General features: G+C 39.1%; 2 protein-coding genes across 12 annotated transcripts in view; one reads left to right on the plus strand and one right to left on the minus strand.

The window, feature by feature from the left end:
* TOP2B (DNA topoisomerase II beta) overlaps positions 1–2,740 on the plus strand; it is a 77,690-nt gene extending 74,950 nt beyond the window's left edge. For both annotated transcript variants that reach the window (XM_026101163.2, XM_026101164.2), the window contains exons 34-36: positions 941–1,057; positions 1,942–2,039; positions 2,255–2,740. In XM_026101163.2, the coding sequence (XP_025956948.1) occupies positions 941–1,057; positions 1,942–2,039; positions 2,255–2,416 (377 nt within the window). In that variant the 3' untranslated portion in view covers positions 2,417–2,740. The remainder of the gene's footprint in view (positions 1–940; positions 1,058–1,941; positions 2,040–2,254) is intronic.
* Positions 2,741–2,784: 44 nt separating this feature from the next.
* Positions 2,785–20,059, minus strand: part of RARB (retinoic acid receptor beta) — a 335,559-nt gene continuing 318,284 nt past the window's right edge. For all 10 annotated transcript variants that reach the window (XM_064506168.1, XM_064506170.1, XM_064506167.1 and 7 more), the window contains 4 exons: positions 16,096–16,272; positions 7,943–8,147; positions 6,449–6,607; positions 2,785–4,200 (listed from right to left, as the gene is read on the minus strand). In XM_064506168.1, the coding sequence (XP_064362238.1) occupies positions 4,004–4,200; positions 6,449–6,607; positions 7,943–8,147; positions 16,096–16,272 (738 nt within the window). In that variant the 3' untranslated portion in view covers positions 2,785–4,003. The remainder of the gene's footprint in view (positions 4,201–6,448; positions 6,608–7,942; positions 8,148–16,095; positions 16,273–20,059) is intronic.

The following is a 20,059-nucleotide window of genomic DNA, read 5'->3' on the forward strand; positions in this document are numbered from 1 at the left end:
TAGGTATTCTCAGTCACAAAAGATTTAAGGACATAACTGTCTTTGCGCAGTGACTCTCCAGTGGGTAGTAGCTTAAGGCATTATAGCCAGAAAGTTTGTGGAGGCTCTCTGTTCTTATGTGAACAGATTTTTCCTACCGCTACCGTAAATGGAAGCTTGAGTTCTCACAAATGTCCACATTCCTGGTATCTAGAGCATTTTTACATCATCTTTGAGATACTCAGGGCTGATTGATAGAGTGTAGATCAGTAGTGTATCTGAGGTTTCTGTAAAAGACTGACACGTTCCAGTGTATAGAACACGTTATCCCTTGTCACTCATTGTGTAAACAAACTGATGATGGTGTCCTAAAGATGGCAAGGCTAGCTGCATAGCAGTAATTGAAATTGTCAGATATCCACAGATGCCTCTCCTTCCTGTCCTTTCAGCTTCTTCTAAAGTTACTTTTCATTGAGATTGAAAGAAAAATGACACAAATACACTGTGCCTTAATCTCCTACACTACTCATGGGGAAGGTTATCCTGCAATTATATTACTTTGAAAGCAGAAATGTCACAGGTTACAAGTGGTATCTGTAAATGGCTCTAATGTATCTAAACATATATTTGAAGTATCCAGCTTGGAGAACTTCTGTTGCTACTTTAGTTACCAGTAACCTCTATCTTGTGCTCAAGAGGATCAAAAAGAAAGTGATTAATTAAAAACACTGAATTTACTGACTGAAGTGATACATCTAAATTAAAGTATGACAAAGCAAACCTCCCACTTATTCCACACAGGTACAGCATAAAAGCTCAAGTATGTGTTTTCCCCAAGTGCAGAAACCTCTCATCTCATTTTAGTAGCTGACATTTATGCTGGAATTGAAGTAATAATAAAATTTAATATTTCTAACCAATATGTGAATTTAACATATTTAGTATCTCTAACTTCTAACAGCAAAACTAGATGTGCCCCCTAAACCTAAAAGAGCTCCCAAGGCCAAGAAGATGGAAACTGTAAACTCTGACTCAGATTCAGAATTCGGCATTCCAAAGAAGACTGCAGCACCCAAAGGTAAGAATTTTGCTGCAGTGCTTATCGTCACACTTAAGATCATTTTTTATGAGGAAGCAGAAATACAGTTTCTAAAATTAGAACCACATTGATTTATTGGTAGATGAATCACTAGTAAATTACTCAGCAACAAGGTTTTTCTGTGACAGAAATAGTTTACTGACTTTTCTTTACCAACAATGCTGTGAACTTTTTATCTGGCTTTAACTTTTGAGAATGCATTTCATAACTGCAACCACTTTTTTCTTGCTCATCAGTTCTGTTATATACTGCTTATTTTTATATTCTTTGATCTCAGCTTTCTACAAGACTCTAAAGTTCTGGTAGTCGTTAATTCTCATAAGCAGAGGGTTTTTTTGGCTCTTTAATACAATTGATTGGTATCCCAGTTCTTAGCTGCGGAAGTCCTCAGAGGAAAATGATAGAAGTAACACAGCACACCAAGTGATTTAATCAGAGAGACTTGTAATGGGAAAGGGTTTCTCTGTGTTGAAAGTTCAGGTTAACAGTAAGTTTACTTTACATAGGATTAATTTATCTTTACTATTTAGTAATCAGTACAGAAAGTGACTCAGGCTTTGTAATACTTCAGAAGTCATTGATCTAATGATGGTTGGCCCTGTCTCGAACTGAGAGTGTGACTTGCAAGGGTAAATGGTAACCTCAGAAAAAGTATAAAAGATTTAAAACAGAGAATTATTAATTAAATACATTGTAAGAGTAGAATGTGTAATTTTACTTCTGTTGTGAAAAACCTAGAGCTGTAAACTGAATTTTGACTTTAGCATATACTGAAATGTTATTTCACCAGACTTCTGAACAATTTGAGTTTTACTTAAAACAAAACAAAACAAAAGTTAAGTCAGTCATATTCTCTCACCCAGGAAAAGGTAGAGGGGCAAAGAAGAGGAAAGCATCCAGCTCGGAAAATGAAGGTGAATACAACCCTGGGAAGAAAACACCTAAATCAACACCAAGCAAGGTCAGTTCCTGCTATGCTCTTTTATCTTTGAAAAAAGAACCTAATGGGTTACTTTAAATAAAAAGGTACATGTTCTTACCATAGTTTGCTTAACTAGTAACTGGCGTTTAGGTATGTTTAGACACAAGAAGTTAGAGAAATGTTTGTTTCACTTCTAATGTCAAAATGCAAAATGTACACAGCATCACAAATTATTTGTCTTTTCTTTTCTACAGAAATCCAAGAAGGCCACTTTTGACCAGGATTCTGATGTGGAAATATTTCAGTCAGGCTTTGCCTCTGAAACTGCCCCGAAGCCACGGACAGGTCGGGCTAGAAAAGAAGTTAAATATTTTGCAGAATCTGATGAAGATGATGATTTTGATATGTTTAATTAAGTGCCCAAAGAGCACACAAACGTTTTCCAACAAATATCTTGTGTTGTCCTTTTGTCCCTTCTGTCGCAAACTTTTGTACATTTGACTTATTTTATGTGATAATGTAATTGATGGTTTTTATTATTGTGTGTAGGCATTTTAACATTTTGTTCTTACACCTACAGTTTTATGCTCTTTTTTACTCATTGAAATGTCATGTATTTGTCTGACTGGCTTGTAGAGATGTTCTAGACAGCTGTGCTAAAGCACATTTTAATTGTCATGGTTGCAAACAGCAAACCTGCTTTTTGAAATGAAATTTAAACATTAAAAAATGGAAAAGTATCTTGTGTGTGGAAAATCTGGACTGAAGGGACTGCTTCTACACGTTTTTTAAAATAAATATATTTTATTCTTTGCCAGGAGACTCCATGGAAAAAGGTAAACAGTATATGAACATAGAAAGCATTGTTAAACAATCTCAATGTACAAACAGAGCCAGTGAAAGTACATCACAGACTTGCTAGAATATATATAAAAAAAAATCCACTAGTGCTTTAAATGAAACCTAAGAAACTGACACTTTAAATCTGTTAACCATTCTACCACAGTTTTCACTCTGCTTTATGGTGATTTAACAAGGCCAAGAAGGCAGATTCTCTCCTTGTGTTTCTGGAAGTCCTAGCTGTAATTCCTTAGCACCTGGAAGGCCAGATAACCCAACTAATTCCTGGCAGTAGAATCTTAAGGAAATACACTAGACTCACCAATTCAAAAGCTGTGAATGAGTCTGCTGGTTATCATCCCATGAAGTTTCCCTAATGGCTTGTGAACAAGTAAACAAAAACGTGATAACACTGAAAAGTGTTTCTGCCTTGGAGGCTGTCATTACTGTAGAAATGGAATAGTTGATTCTGTAGCTAGGTCACCAGCCAGGTAATAAACCACTTCTTAAATTTTAAAGTGACATTAGCAGTGGAACAAATGACATATGAATAACTGATCTGGGAGTTAACGTTGATACTGATGTCTTTTCTGCTAGTGCAGTGACTTTTTGTATACTTTTTACAAAGAAGGAGATGCAAACTGAGGGCATCAAAGACAATATTAACTAAATCAGACGATCCTTTAAACTTTCTTTTCTGGATGTGTACAGTAGTCCATTTCATACACTTGGTGTCTTGATCATTTTAGGTATGAGAGACAAAAGAAAAGCACCAAACATCCAGTATAGAAAGTAGAGCCATACATTTGTATGTACAAAGTCATCAGAAATGCAACCAGAATTTAAAGTCTGAGATCTGTCTTGTCACCATGCAGTCTTGAGTGTTCAGAGGAGAAAACAGAAGCCTAACTATTTTTTGCATGAAATGGCTGATTTAGAGTTTCAAAAGTTTGCATTTTCTAGTTTTAAGAGTTTAAACAGCAAGGAGTATATATCGATACATATGAAAATTTCTTGGTCCTTGTTGAGTTTTTATCTATATATATATATACATATATAGATATATATTAAGTCCAGAAACTAAGCAGCAGTAAAAATGTTCTTCTTGCTTTCCATCCCTGTACATAAGGTATTAGGAATGTCTGAAGTAGCTGGAAAATGTCCTATTGCACCATTGGGGATTGACTGACACTGCTGTTATCCACTGAACTAGGTGAGATACTAGGACTGTGTTCTGCGGTATTTCCATTTGAGGTTGGTGTCAGTGGTTCATGTCCTTCAGAATTCTCCAACATTTCCTGAATAAGAGGTGGCATGGATCCAGGAATTTCCATTTTCAATGTAATGACACGTTCTGCACCTTTAAAAAGAAAAAAAAAAGTCCTTTTTATTAATACAACCCATACAATTGCATTTTTTAATACAATCATCACTGGTAATTTCAGGGTATATTATTTTAATGGAAAAAAAAAATCTCTGCTTCTAAAGTTCTTGCACACAAAAGCATGCAAGTGAACTATTTCAGTCATTAAAAGAAGAAGGGATTAGATGAATACTCTTCAACAAATGAACTTAAAATTATGATCACAGCAACTGTAACAGTACAAGTAAGCTATGGTACAGGTAAACTGTTTCTTTTTATAGAAGGAATCAAAACAATACTAAATTATTATGGAAATTAAATTTAACTTTGATCACTTGTTTATAAATTGAAATTGGAATGTACTTTATGCTTTTTAATGTACTGGAGCTCTAAAGTATCCAAAGAATGGCAAAAAAATCTGCCTGATTAGTGTTAAATAGGTGAGGCAAATCTTTTTAAGGGCTTGGAAAGCCTTTAACTGTTTTATTTAGTCACTAGTAACTGATACAACTTTAGTACTACATTCCCGTATAAACAAGTAACGTATTAAAGGATTGAAGCTAAGACTGATACATTCAGATGCAAAGTGGGGAAAACTATAAAGAGACAGGAATATCTTGCAATTAAGCCTCAGATGGTAAGGATACATAGTAAAAAATTCTTTTTCACTGACGTGTGAATGTGCTTTTCAGAGCTCGTATTTGCTGGGAAAACCTCAGAGTTCAAATATGTGACAGAATATGTCCCATAGGAGTCCTGACCATCTTCTCAAAATATGAATCTAACTGGATAGGTATGTGTGCTTTTAAGAAGTGAAAAAGTAAAAAAAGCCAACAACATTAAAGAGAAAATATTCCGACTACTGTAGAAACATTCCAGAGGACAGAACCATCGGCTATATTTTGCTTGCTCTTTAAATATCAAGAACACATTAATGAAACTAAATGCACAGGTCAAAATAGAAGAATCCACTTGCACACATTTTTTAAATTTAAAACAAGTATATTTGAATGATCTAATTGCTACACTTTTTTCCCTGAAGTCCTCTCAAAATCTGTCAAATGAAGCTAACAAATTTTTCAAAAGCATAGATCAAATTTATAGCTATATTGCTGTCTGTATAGCTCATGTGCTTGCTTATCTATCAGATTTAGCAAATAATAACAAGAGAGAGGAACGGCATCAACTACTGAAATAAAAAGAGAATGTGACAGACTCTTTTCTACTCAGAATGGTGCAAGTAAGTCAGACACTGCTCCCTTGAAGTCTGGAGGTAAATATGTATGAAATACCTAGACATTGTCCAAAAATCTTATCTTGGGAGAGATACTGTGGTATGGAAACCAAAAGAGCACATTCATCTTCAAAGCCATGGCACAGCGTGGAGTGGGTCGGGGGTGCATGGAGCTTTCTAATGACCTGACACACTGCTGATTGTATACTTCTGCTTTTTAGAACAGATGGCCAGATTCCTCTCCCAGACTATATAGAGCAAAAAGCACTAAACAGGGATCCTTTCTGATAAAAATGAGGGCATTCAACTACATATGCGTTAGAGAATTTGTGTGATGTGTGCTTGGAATGGATTTGTTTTACATGATCAGTCAATCACTACCAAAACACTAGGAAAAAACTGATACATGTGAAAGCATAGTTAGTTTGTATCAGAGGTGCTGAGCCTCCAAAATCCAGGATCAAGTCACTTCTAGTCTAAATCTTCAGTACATCAGACCACAGTTTAGGAATACTCCGGATGCATGAGTTTTTTCTGCTGTCTGTAAACAGACATTTCATTTTGAAAGCCTTTACTGACACAAAATACAAGTTGACCTGCACCCCATTATGAACAGTAACAGAGATTTAATTTAGGGTTTTATCTAGTCTTAAAATAACTAACAAAGATTTCATGCTAATGATCTGCTAACCCACTTGTACAGTGGAAAATGAAGCCTTAGGTCAGCTGCATTAAAAAATGTAGCATCACAGTGTATGTTTAAAGAAGACCAATCTAAACATGAGTTGTTAAATATTTTTTTTCCCCCGGTTTTAAAAGAGGGAAAGAAAAAGGTCAAGAGGACCTTTTTTTCTTTTTTTTTCTTTTTTCTTTTTTTTCCTTTTCTTTTCTTTTTTTCTTTTTTTTCTTTTTTTTTTCTTTTTTTTTTTTTTAAAGCACCAAGTCTCTAGGCCAGCTTGCTCTCACACATAACACTGACACTATTACTGAATTCATTGTGAGTTACTGTACCTTTTGCACTGATACTACGAAGATCTGTGATTTTCATTAAGATCTTTGGAAACATATGAGGCTTGTTGGGTCGTCTCTTTCGGATATAAATTTTCAGTGCTTCCAGCAATGGTTCCTGAAGCTTATCCACTTTCATTGGTTCTTCAAGGTCCTGGCGATCTATAAAGAAAAAGATCTATATCATTGGTATTATTTAAAATATTTTCTACAAACTCCAAATCACAGAAGCTCCTCCATTTTCTTCATCAGAAGAATCAGTCTCTTGATCAGAAGAATCAGAGTCTTGATCAGAATCTCTTAATTTTCTCCATTTATGACCCGCACTCTGTGGCATGTATTCCACAGGAAGCAGCCAAAACACCATAGATCTCTATGAAACTTAAGATTCATTTTTCCTTGGTTACTGGAAAGATTTGTAATTTGGTCCAAAGTGACGAGTTTGCTCTTGTCCCTCACTCTCCAAGGGAAAAACACCTTGCTACAAATAATAAATAGAATTAATTTTGTACATGGCATGTATAGGCTAGCTTAGGTATACAAAGCTATAGCTGATTTTTTTATTTTGTATCAGTACTAAAATAAAGTGAATTACCATCATATATCAGCAGGTGGCAGTGCTAACTTGAGTGACAACAAATGTCACCCATAAAACAGGCTGCACGAGCAATAGCTTACATTAAAGACATCTCAGACACATAAAATCAGAATGATTTTTGTACTAAAGGGACACTGTCAACAAAGACTGACTTTTGTCTTTAAACCAGTTATTCTCTAGTAGTGCCTAAAATATTGCAAAGGAAAATTAAGCAAAACATGCTTTTTTTTGTATAGTTTGTATTTCAACAAAATGCTCAGACTAAACAAGGTGTGTTTCTTAAGCTCATCTCTCTCTTTCCGTGCAAACTGGACTAGCATAAGAGGATTTTGGAAACAAGTGAAGAGGCTGAAGCTCCTTTTTTTTGTTGTTTTTAAATTAAGTACGATTTTACTTGACAGAGTCCCTTTCAACTTTTTGCAATCAAACCCTCAAAATCATGTCATCTGTGCTACTATAATACTTTCAAAGTAGCACTCTACTTTTCCTAAAGAAGATTATCACCAATGACTTCCGTGTGAATGTAGATCCATGGATATGTATGCAATGACATTTAGAGTAAAAGTTACACAAAAAAACAAAAGTTACTAACAAAGGTCATTCATATGGGGTACCCATATACCGCTTCTAAAAAAAAAGTGCAGCAGGATGCATCCCATATGCCTTTATCAGGCAAAAGAGAGGATCATTCGCCTGACCGAATGATCAGATTCATTAAAAAACTTGTCAGTAATAAAACCAATAACCATCATCAGTTGAAAACAAACCTTTAGGGTAAAAGTCATTTATATAATTTTTTAATATGGTTTAGTGTAGGAAAACAAAGCAAGTAAAATACAAATGAAGATCTTAACGTGTCTGTCCTTTTCAAACACATCCAAATTCATGGTGTACAATACCTCCACAAATTAAGCAGATGGCACTAAGGAGACCTGTTTCCGTATCATCCATTTCCAAAGGCAGAAGCTGATTGGCAAATGTGAACACAAGGTCAGTTAGTGGACCAAATCCGGCATTGTGCATCTGAGTTCGGTTTAGGGTAAGGCCATCTGAAAAGGTCATAGTGTCTTGTTCTGGTGTGTATCTTGTGCAAATTCTAAGGATCTGGGGGGGGGGATAAAAGAATGAAATCTGAAGAATTCATCCCATTAAAGGTTTCCTGCATTTTCTTGATGCAGCAAATATTACCCATGCAACTGTAGTACATGTTCATGTCAAAACAGTCTGGCATTATTAACATTGGTACATTATTAACTCTGGTACATTCAGTTCTGGTAGCGCAAAAGTTCACTAGTACAGCAGCAATATATTGAAATTCACTGTGATTGATTATTTTTTGTAACAGAAATTGATCACTTCCAAATTTTTTCCCTATTAAGTAATCAAAACTTCTCTGCAATTCCCAAGGCATAGATCATTAACATTACCATAGTAATCACACAAACCTCTCCATAATCAGTGTGCTATAGGCACCTAACTACAAAATGCTACTGTACTGCCACTCTGATCCCAGCACGATTATAACAACCTCTCACCTCTTAGAGCATACATATATTTCATTGATCTGGGGGATCAATTTTGCATGACAGAGCATCTCTGAGTTGTGTCTTGATAAGGACAAAACATCTCCTCTGTATCTTGTGCAAGTGAGTGCAGATAGCTGCAAATTGGTGAAAGAGGCAGAAGATAACATGTGCTTTGAGGTTCCTTCATTTCTTCTGTGGTAGCATATAAGAAAATACTACTATACGAGCACAACATGTTTGCAGTAACTGAACAAATATTTAGTTGGGAAAACAACAAAATGGAAAAGGAGCAGAACAAGAAAAGGAGCAGAAGGCAATTCCCTGTTGTAATTTTTTTCAAACAACTAAATAACCACCACTGCATGCTGGAATGTTCTTCCTGTCCCATGGCACGTCCCGTGTGCGAGCCGACTGCTGTGGCACTCCTTCGAGCTAACAGGAGTAGCCCGGAAGGGAAGTTGCAACACAAAAGCAGGAGTTCTGCTGCAGTGTAGCAGTACTTTCTGCTAGTTAAAAATAGCCTCTTTCACTACTGGTTTTAATAACACTCGACAGGAGCTAATATGCTGGTTCAGTTACCCTCTTCTCCTGATACATTTTTACTTTGCTTATTTACGACTTAACACACCAGGAATGCTTCACTAAGAAACACATTGGGCTTCACCCAGGTGCTACTTCAAGGCGGTAAGATTCTTCCCATTGATTTTAATGATGAAGCCACTTGCTCATCTTATTTTTTCCTGGGTGGCAGGAGAAGATGACTTGGGAGTTTTAAGTTATTCCTGCTTTTCTCACATTTCTTGCCTTCAAATTCCAGCTTCTGTCATGGGCAAAATCACAGGTTTTGAGGGAATACTGCTGACCTAGTCAAGCTGGTAGAGCATGCCCAGCAATGCAAAGTTCTCCATCTCCCAACTGCAGCTGCACTGCTTCTCTTGCCAGCTGGGAAACTTGCTTCTGCGATGATTATCAAACTTTGACCACTCGGGGCTGCCAACATCTGAGGAGTTTGCACAACTTTTTCTCCTTCTTCCACTATTACTGTTACTTCTCAGCACTGTAACGTCAAACCTCCTCACCAGCCAGTTGGCATTCAGACTTCCTCAAGGCTCTGGTGCTCCCCCCCACCCCAAGCCCAGTGCAGCGATCATGATGGTGGATATCCTGACTGCCTGGTGCAACGGGTCTCCTCTTGCTGATGATAAGTGTTATTAACTCCTTTACAAGACGAGGCAGCTCTGGTTTTGGCAAGTTTACACATATGAATGCAGCCATCCAGCAATGAGCCTCAGATAAAAGGACAATCCAAAGGGAGATGGGGATCCATACCTTTAAAATGGACATAGAGCAATGCAAAACACAGGAATAAAACCCTGAGAACGTGCTGCATTTTGTTACTAAATGCTGCTGGGGTAACTTCAGTGTAAAGAGTGCAATCCTAGGAGAGGGGTAGCGGTAGGCATTTGTGAAGAGAGGAGCAAACTCTCTCACTTCTCTGGACAACCATCCTGGGATATGCCCCATTAGAGATGCTCTACAGCACATGCTCATTTATACAGCTGGTATTAATGAACAGTGGTATAAGGATCAAATAAAAGAGATGGCCAACCTGTTGACTGCTTGTGTTAATATATCACTGCTTAACATTTAAAAGACTCAGAGGAGGGAGAAGGCTTATCCCTAAACTAAAATTAAAAAAAGAAATCTTCCAAAAGTATAGCTGATTAGCTGGGCTAAGACTGTAGCCATATTTTCTCGTGGCATGACTGTATTTATTTCCCATACAGCCAGCTAACTTTTTTTTAAAGATTCAACAAAAAAGAATTACACAAATATAAATAAGTAGAGGGAGAATTTTAATTATTTCTATAGCTCCAGAAGCTCTTGGTCAGAAGGCCCCAACACTTGGCAGCTGACCAACCTGGGGTTGGTTCTTCCACTTTCATCTTTCTTTGCCTGGCAGCACTGTTCCAAATAAACAGGGAGGCAAATGAGGAGGGCATGGCATTTAAGAGACCTACAGGGAAGGTCTTCTATCTCAGTAATAATCTTATCTCATATTGTGGATATACATTAAAGCACTAAGGCTTTACATGATTGGACAGATATTTTCTACATTTTTCCCTTGCCCTCTGAGTTAGAATGAACTCTTAAAATTATTTTAATGAATGACCAAGACAGGCACAAATATAAACACGGGGCACTCAAATTCTTCACTAAACACAAATTCCCTCTAATATAAGTAATCTTAAAAGGCTTCTGGTAAGTCCAAACTTCTTGTATAATAGCTAAAGTCTATCTCAGGATTATTAGCAGAAATCAACATTACAAAATGTTGTACCCTGTCAATAAATCAGAGAACGTTTACCATTTTCTACACTTAGGACTACTGGCAGTTGTCTCCCCCAAAGCTCACTCTTGATTATCCTTTCAAATCTTTAAAACGTATGATAAAGACTACAGACCGACCTACTCAATAACAAATTTGAACAAACTTACAGCCCCCTTGGAGGAACAGACTGTAGAGAAAGAAAAGGAAGCATGTAGAGTTTGCTGTTTTCAAGAAAAGCATGGTTTGAAAACCCAGCGGACCAAAGCTCTGTACTTCTGCACTTTAAGTTGTAATGATTTTCCCAGAAGACTAGCTCAGTTGGGGAGAAATTTAGCCCTTTTATGCCAGTGCTATTTTAACTGCTAACCATTAGCAATGAGAGTTCCTCCACACCTTCAGGACTCCCAGCACAACATAATGAGCTGAGCAGGACTTGGAGCTAAACGAGGCACCACAGTGGTGTCTCCTGAATCCTGTCTGCAGCTGCCAGCACGGACACCAGCAGTTGCCCAGGTTGGGGCGGCAGATGCGATTCCTCCTTAAGGATACATCACAGAGAGGCTTTTGAGCAACATTGCTACCAAAGGGCAAGTTTGAATAAAGGATGCAAATGCTGCAATGCCCAACTTTAGGTACCTGCGCTTCCCTCATGGCAGGATTTACAACCATAGGGTAGGTGCAAAACCTCCTGCCCTTGGAGGGAGTCGGGCGCCTCGGAGCAGTTATCCGGAACAACCTGGAGGCTGAGCCTGCCTGCAGTGGGCACGTGGCCACATGCAGCAGCCACTGTAACACAAGCAGAGGGCTGAGACCGCAATGCGCTCTCTGCCTGGGGCTTGGCAGCCTCAGACACGGCTGCAAGGACATCCCGGGCAGATGGAGGTTTCCTCCAACCACTCTACCAAAGGACTCAGCCAGATCCACTTGTATATCAAGGAATTTGGGGCTAGATACCTTAGCCCAGGGCGACAGTGAGCATGCACAGAAACAGCTGTCCAGGGGCCCTGCAAAATCTATGATTAAAACATAAAGGGCCCGTGGAATTTAGCTAGTTTCAGGCACAGGCAGAAACTGAGCTTTTTATATTTTTTTATTTTTTAAACAAAAGGCAGACTAGATGTTTTTGTACCGAAATTCTGCTAGAGTCTTTTATTGGACAGGCCTGCAGCAGCTCAGATGGGACACTGGCACAGCTGAAGCTCAAATATGTGTTTTCTGCAATGCACTTAACTTGACTGGAGCAATCAGGTCTCAGGTTTCTCCTACATTCCTTCTACATTATCCCACAACACACTGTTATTAAATTATGAGACAGATCATTTAAAATGTTTTTTTTAATTTGTGCCCTTCATCAAGATCTGTAAAACGCCATGGATATTGCTGATTCGCTGCTAAACCTTTCTTGGGCAAACTTCCAGCGTCAAAGCGAAGTTGATCTTGAGCTCATATTCACTGCAGAACATATGGGAAACGTCAGCACTTTAAAATAAGAAATCACTGTATCTCTCTCCATTTTAAATTGAACCACGGTCTAGAAGACATCCTCCTAATGTCCTCAGTAGTGTTTAGGTTTTGGAACTGAGCCAAGTATTTTAGTTGTCACTCTGCTCTTAAATGCCACTTGCAGCCATAAATAAGGTTCTTACCATGATTAAAGGACCCTTTGTTTTGAAGAATATTTATATCTTAAAGGATTTAGAGCTCCCATGAGTCAATTCCAAACAGCAAAATAAAAACCCTGTGTTGCACAAAACAAGAACATCCAGAAAGCTACATTTCATCAATCATATAATTATCTGTTGTAAACAGATTTATTAACGCAACCTGGACTTTCTTAGAGAAATCCTGTTTTTACACTTTAGCTGCCTTAGCAAGGTGTGACTTTCCTGAAAAGAGGGACCAATGCAGGTGACCTCCCAAAGTGCGGCAGCACAGAAACAAACCTCCGCAGTGCTGGACTATCCCATCAGTACAGGTCATTCTGCATCCACAAATGCACAGGGTTTTACAACAAAAAGTGACAAAACAAAAATTTTTAAGGATCAGTGCTCGAGGACGTCTTAGTTTTTAACCGCCAGATTTCAGAAAGACTGTAACTTTGTGGACTCTTCACATTCGTTTTGCCAAAACGAGATGATTTTGCACATGCTCTCCTACTGCAGGGTTCGCGTATAAGCAGACAGAAGCGATCACTTTTACGAGGGTTACTGGCTGAGTTTTAGTAACATTTATCCCTAAAAATTTTGGCTTCAGAGCAAATATAAATTCCACCATCCTCAACTGGCGTATTTGACTATCTTATGAGGTTTGATGTTATTTCCCTTCCAGAGTTTATGTTTGTTTGTATATAAAACAAGTTTTTGACCCACATCCAAGAGAGTTTGTTAAGTCCTTGGCACATTTCCTTCATTAGAGTATGAGGGGTTTTAAGCATCTCAAGCTGCAAGAACCAACCAAGCAGTGGGCACAGAGCCCCTCTTGGGTTTATCACTGCTTCGGACTCGCAGCAGCTCTGGAGCGGGGATGCAGGGAGCCGGGGCCGTGCCAGAGGGATGGCTGCGGGAGCACCAGCATTGCAGCCGGCCGGGCAGGGAGCGAGCAGTGGTGCACAGCAGCAACTAAACCGCTGCTAGAAACACAGTCCTCCAATGCCGGCAAAGCAGGCAATGCGTGCCGGGCGCTGCGTGCTCAGGACCGGACACAGCGGGGGCTTTGCACCCCGCGGGAGAGGCGGCAGCGTTCCCTCTGCATGTAAATACACAACAAAATAAAGCATTTGAAATGTGCCTTATAATTAGGAGAAGTGCATTGCTGGGGGGAAAATAGGCGCTATTAACACACCGCTAAAAGTACTGAAATTTAGCTTAAATAAAGATACAGAAGTGCATTCCAATTCAGATTATGTGCAGGTGATGTGGGTTTAATGGCTATGGGCATTTCACAGACACTGCACGCGCTCCACGTTACTGCGGTTGTGGTAATTATCCCTTTTTCTTTTTAAGCAGCACATAAAATAGTCACATAAAGCTTGTATAAATGTCGCATGGAAAAGTTAGCACTCTTCATAACAACCATGTCCTATCTGCTCCTGGTTTTGAAAAAAATCTCAGCTCTTCCCTTTCTATCCATCAGATATTTAGGGAGTTGAAATAAATTCATCATTCATCACCTGCCTCATTATTAATACTCTTTTTTGAATCTGGCAACTAAGCTTTCATTTAGTCACCCTGATCAAAGGCTGGAAAGTACCTTTATCTCTAAACATTTCAGATAAAAAGCCAGCAGAAATGCTACCCCTAAACACTCAATAACTTCCAGCTGGTTTCGGTGATACAAACAACAAGCAAAGCTGTTGGGGAGCCCCTAAAACAGAGACAGTGCACACTCTCGGAGGTAACTCCCATTACTCACTCAAGAAGAGGAGCTACATTTGGAGCTGAACCAGTTACAGAATTACGGTATGATTTTGTCCAGCAGCTACTGAGCTAGGAAATGACAGCCCCAAGAGGGGGCAGCAGCTCGAGGTGAAGCTGTGCATGTAACGAGTTTGGGTGCACAAATTCTTGCCATACCCGCACCTCTTCTCTCCCCTCCTTTTGGGGTGGTTTATATATTAACAATTTGTTACTCCAGCCTCGCAAATGCAAAACAGTTCTCTTCCCATACATCCGGCAGAACACACTTGAGACAACGCCACACTATATATTACTGTATGGCTTCTGGTATGACTTTTGGAGCTACCAGCAACAGGCATGCAATGGGGAATAAATGGCTCTGTCTCATGGACAGCCCACATGCAACAGTGAGAAGACAGGCTAGCACGAATGAGCGCTGCAAGAAGGGGACAAGAGGTGTAGTTTGGCAGGGCAAGCTCAACTTCCCCCTGTGGGCTAAAGAATAATATCCCAACCCCTCTCCCATCCCTTTTTTCTCCTACATCAATGTCCTCTAGATGAGGTTCTTCAAAACAGCTTTTGACACACCAAGAAGAAAAGGTCAGAGCAGTTAATATCCTCCTCAATATGATCCTGTTTTGAAGCAAGGCATTTTTAGAAATTCCAAGATTAATTACTTTAACTTCAAATTCTCTAGTTTAAAATCCTGTCTGATGCCAAAATATGTATATACAGTAGCCATCCTACAAAGGGTTCCTCGGCCCACACAGAGAAGTCGCTTGGTTCAATAAAGACCAGAACATTTGTGCTCAGAAAGAAACATTTCCAAATGCAGCTTTTCTTTAAAATACTAACAGTTTTCCTTAAAGTCATTGTAATGGTCAATAATAAAGAGCATATTTGGCATTAAAAGCCTGAAGACCTCTTAGGCATTTATGAAGAAATGATTAGCTCCCCGAGGGCTCCTCTGAAGGTCAGCACGCTACCCCTGTTTGACAGAAACAGCCAGGGACAAAGGCAGGGTAAATATCTTGCCCTGACGGATGCAGCAGCAAAGTCTGGAGAACAATTTCAAACGGATCTATGTACTTCCCCACTGTAGAGTATACACTGGTATATTTAAAATTAAATGACATTCTGCTAAAATTTAAATGATGAACACTTTTGAGTCCATTTCCACAAATATCTGTACCACTCCTGAAAGTTGGTAATTCTGTGGACCGAAGGCTTTGCATCTGGACTTGCACCTCTAGGTGCATCTGGTTCCACCATTACAACTTGGAAAAGACTCACTCGGAAGATTTAGATCTTGTTCTCTGAAATTCCTCACGACCAGAGGTACACAGCATTCCTAAAACACTACACAGGGGACTGTCTTTCTAGATATCCTTTATAGAGAGCCCTGGCTGCATTATATTTTGTAGCGAGGAGGAAGAGGAGGAGGAGGAGGAAGGAAAGGGAATCAGATCTCTATTCAGTGTTAATGATAGGGAAATTTTTCTGAAGTTGCATATATTTCATTTAGTACCAGAATATCAAAATGCGCTCTTCTCGCAACCATACTGAAATCCACTAACCATGAAGACTTACTGCATATCTTGAAAAGTACAGTCATCCTACATAACATGTATTTGTAGACAAGGGCTAGAGTCCACTCTTGATTGTACCTTACTATCCGATAAGTTTAGTTTTGTAACCATAAATCTGGTGTAGAACTTAATCTTCTCTCTCATCGGTACTCAGTAGTAGTGTAATATAAAATACACCAGTAACATAACAATGATGTTAAAGATACATACCAGTATATCCAGGCAGGCTGCTTTAAGCAGGGTTATCTGGTCTGCAATGGTCAAACTTGTAAAGCCTGGCAATCGTTTTGCAAATTCCACTATTTTAATAATGCACTTTGTTGCAAGTTCACTGAATTTGTCCCAAAGCCCAAGATCCAGTCGAACCCGATGGTCTGCACTGGAGTTCTGGAAAGAAAATGAAGGCACCATAAATCAACAATCTTCCTTTCAATAAATGATTTTCAAGGCAAAGAAACAACAACAGAGTATTCCTTCTAGAAGTATTTTCTATTAACATTCCAGGCATTTTCTGCAGTTTGCTGTTAGGATGATGCTGTTTTTAAACTTGGATTAATCGCCTGAAAATTCCTTGGATATTTCTTTGTTACTTATGATTGCAGAGGCCATCTGTACAAGGAATACAAATGAACTTAAACATTTTCAAATGCCACTATCATTATTCTTCCTTGCCATTATATATTAAGTGCATTGAGAGAGACAATTTACAGTTGTACCCCAGAAAATAAAACGAACAGTGGAACATGAATATTGGGTCCTCATCTGGAAAAAGCAGCACAATATTTGGAACACAGTTTCACATACTTAAGGTCTTAGCAAATTAGTTCTACTTAATTTATCTGCTCTGTGGCTCTGCAAGGGTTTTACAGCTTTCTCAAGCTACAATCTCCCATGAATTAAAGAGAATTGCTTTACACAACATTATGAAAAACTCCGCGCACAATGATGAACGCTGTATGCTCATTTGATGGTACCTCCAACATATCCCCTATTGTTTGATGTGTTACAAAGATATTCTGTCTGTATCTTTCAGTGATTGTTTCCATATACTCACATGACTTAATCCAAAAACCTGTAATTTTCCAGGATATACAGCCATATCTGCATTGTGATTCATGTTTTCGTGCACTAAAAATAGCCCCTTTACCCTTAAAACAAGTTGAAAATGAACTGCATGTCAGCCAAGAACTAGCTGATTCAAAAGTTACTGTGATTTGAGAACATCAGTCCAACAAAAATGGAGGCACGCAGCACATCCCCACTTTGCAGCATTTAACCAATGCTGTTTGCAACGCAGCCAGGGAGACTGTCCCCCCCACTGGATTTATTTCATGAGTCACCAGGTTTCCTGAGCATCACAGCAGCCTTCAGCTGCCCCGTGTTCCCCTCTGTGTAGCAATAGCTGCTCATTGTGAGACAAACTGTACCTGTAAAAACATAATTATTTCTAATTTGCAAAAGATGCTGAGCTGCAACCACAGGAAATCCAAGGCAGAATTTCTGTCACTTCCACATCTAATCTGATGGCTACTCAAGAGAGAAAGAGGGTACCTAGGACAGGTAGGAGAAATCCCCCTCAGACAGCAGCTTCCTCCCCTGATTGCAGAGGAAGCCCATGTGATTAGCTGCCTTATTTTTGGTTAAAGTTAAAATGTTAAGTATATTTAAATTAACTTTGAAGTTAAATGGGGAGTCCCAACCCAAAAGCCTAACAGACATGGCAGATACAATGCCAGTGGTAAGCGTTCAATTTACTTGGGTCACACTTTCTTGGGGAAAACATCTCCAATAACTTTATCCCTGCCATTGCTGATGGTGAGGACTTCTACCTCCCTGGGAATACCTGGAGATCTCCAAAGGAGTCATCCAGCGGGGACCACTTTCGGTCTCTCTCTCTCATGTGCATACTCCTCCTCCTCCTCTTCTCAGCAGGGACTTCCAGCAGGGAAGCAGTGGAGGCATGGTGGCCCACTGCCACTCGCCTCAGCCACCTGGGCCTCTTTCAGATGCAGGGCTAGATTCAAAACCAGGGACACTTTTTACTGAATGGTTCAAAGGGGCCCTAATTCAGCTAAAGGAAAATCCCTCACATGCAAAGGAACTCTCTGTGAGCAAAAAGCAGTCTGAAAGCAGCTTGTCACCTCTGATACCAATAGTCTTCTGCAGTTCACGGGAAGGAAGAGGCAGAAGATTGGACACAAGGCATGGGATAAGCCCAGCGTGGCTACAGACAATCTGCCACCAGTGCCTGGCCCAGGGACAGGCACAATATGAAGGCCGTGGCCGGTCCGAAGGGAGTCGTCAGCCTGATGTCCACCTCTACTTGCAACAGAGTAGAGAAGCAAGCCTATAATATTTACATTAGGCCATTATTGCAACAAATCAATGCTAATCATGATGATCAGTTTGAAGGTGCACACATGCCTTCTTTTTCAGGGATAAAAAAGACTTACTTCATTTCCATGAGAATTGCTATTCTGGGAACTCCTTAAAATCAGCTTCTCTTATTTTTTTTTAAATGGCAGAAGAAAAGATAGGAGAAAATGTCTGCATAATCCTAAACCTAAAGAATTGCCTTCAAAATGGTCCAAAACGAATGGGTTAACAGTCACTGTAATGCCCTTTGAAACATTTCTTTCAGCTACTAGAGTATGCATCCTTCAGATTTATTTTATTTCATCCTCAAGGACCTTGGTGAAATACAGTACATTGGAGGAAAAATAAGATCAAGATGTGCAGTCATTCAGGCTGTAATTAAATTTAATAGGCAGTTTATCCAGTTCATAGAAAGATGGCATAGCGTAGAGCTACACAAAGCAGAGCCTAAAGCAGGAAATCATTTTACAATAGGGTATCCATCTGGAAAAAAAGACGCTGCATGAAACCAGCAAGTGTGAACGAAATCTTCATCAGTATCATATGAGGTTACTTTATCATGCTACAGTACTGCCAATGGGAAGTTTGACATGTCTTCCAGTAAGAGTAATGCACAGCCATCTTAACAAATGTAAATCTAACTCACTATTATGCAAACTGAAGGGAAGGGGCAGTTAATAAAACACAAAATGACCTGGTGTTTTATTATGCTGGTTGCCATATTCCTCAGCACTGGATCTAATGTGGTTTACATATTATCTTTGAGATGCTACAAATGGAAAGACTTTTAACATTTTATTTGGTAATGAATGCAGCCATGAGCATCATGGAAAATAGCTAGTTTTTTAGCAGCATTTCTGAATATGTAAAAACAAAACTGACTCTATCAATGTATAGGTTGAACACTAAAATGTGGGGTTAATAAAATGCATGTTAGAAATAGAAACTGATTAAATTTGCCTGGGGATCTCCTCGAATCACGCTGTGAAAAAGATGCAGACGCTATGACTTTTCTTGAATATTTTACTGAAGCAGTTTTTTGGGTGTCTTTTCCAGGAGCAGTCTTGCATGTTTTTCAGGCCTTTGCACCAGAGCACATATGGTGGAACAATACTGTAATACACCCTAGTGACATCTTTATCAGTAGAAAAGCCCAACCTTGCTATGAAATCCAATTAAACAGCCATTTTTGCCCCATAAATCGATCCCATTTTTTCCATCATTTTTGTTTTTCATTGCAGTCTGCTCTATCTCCACATTAACAATACAAGATGAGGTACTCACAGAAACATACACAGTAGCAGAATCCCTCCTGTCTTTAAAATCCACTTTACAAATGAAACAAGGCTCACAGGGGCCACTATGCCCTAATCAGGAACACTTGCTATGCCTGCTTAGTAAAAGCAGCAATATGCTCTAGCTCGTGCAAGTTCAATGCAGGTATACAGCACACTCCTTTGCTCAACCCCAGCATCAGGATATATCACATTTCTTCTACAACAGCACAGAAAAATAGCCATGTAGCTTTTAAGCTGAGCACTTACAAAGAGCAAAATGCCACCGACATGCAAAAACTGCCTGCTTGCAGCTAGCAAACAGCAGCCTGGGAGAACTGGAGGCAAGGATCTACAGAGGAAAAATTATTTTCTGTTTTATCCTCCCTTTATCATGAGGCTGGATGTAACACAGCTGTAGACTTACAAATAACGCCAGTCTCAAGGGACGAGCAGTATAGTTACACTCAATTATACTATAAAGTATGACATCTCTAGAGAAATTACTACGGCACTTTCTCTTA

This window comes from Dromaius novaehollandiae, chromosome 2 (assembly GCF_036370855.1).
Source record: "Dromaius novaehollandiae isolate bDroNov1 chromosome 2, bDroNov1.hap1, whole genome shotgun sequence".
NCBI classification, from domain to species: Eukaryota; Metazoa; Chordata; class Aves; order Casuariiformes; family Dromaiidae; genus Dromaius; species Dromaius novaehollandiae.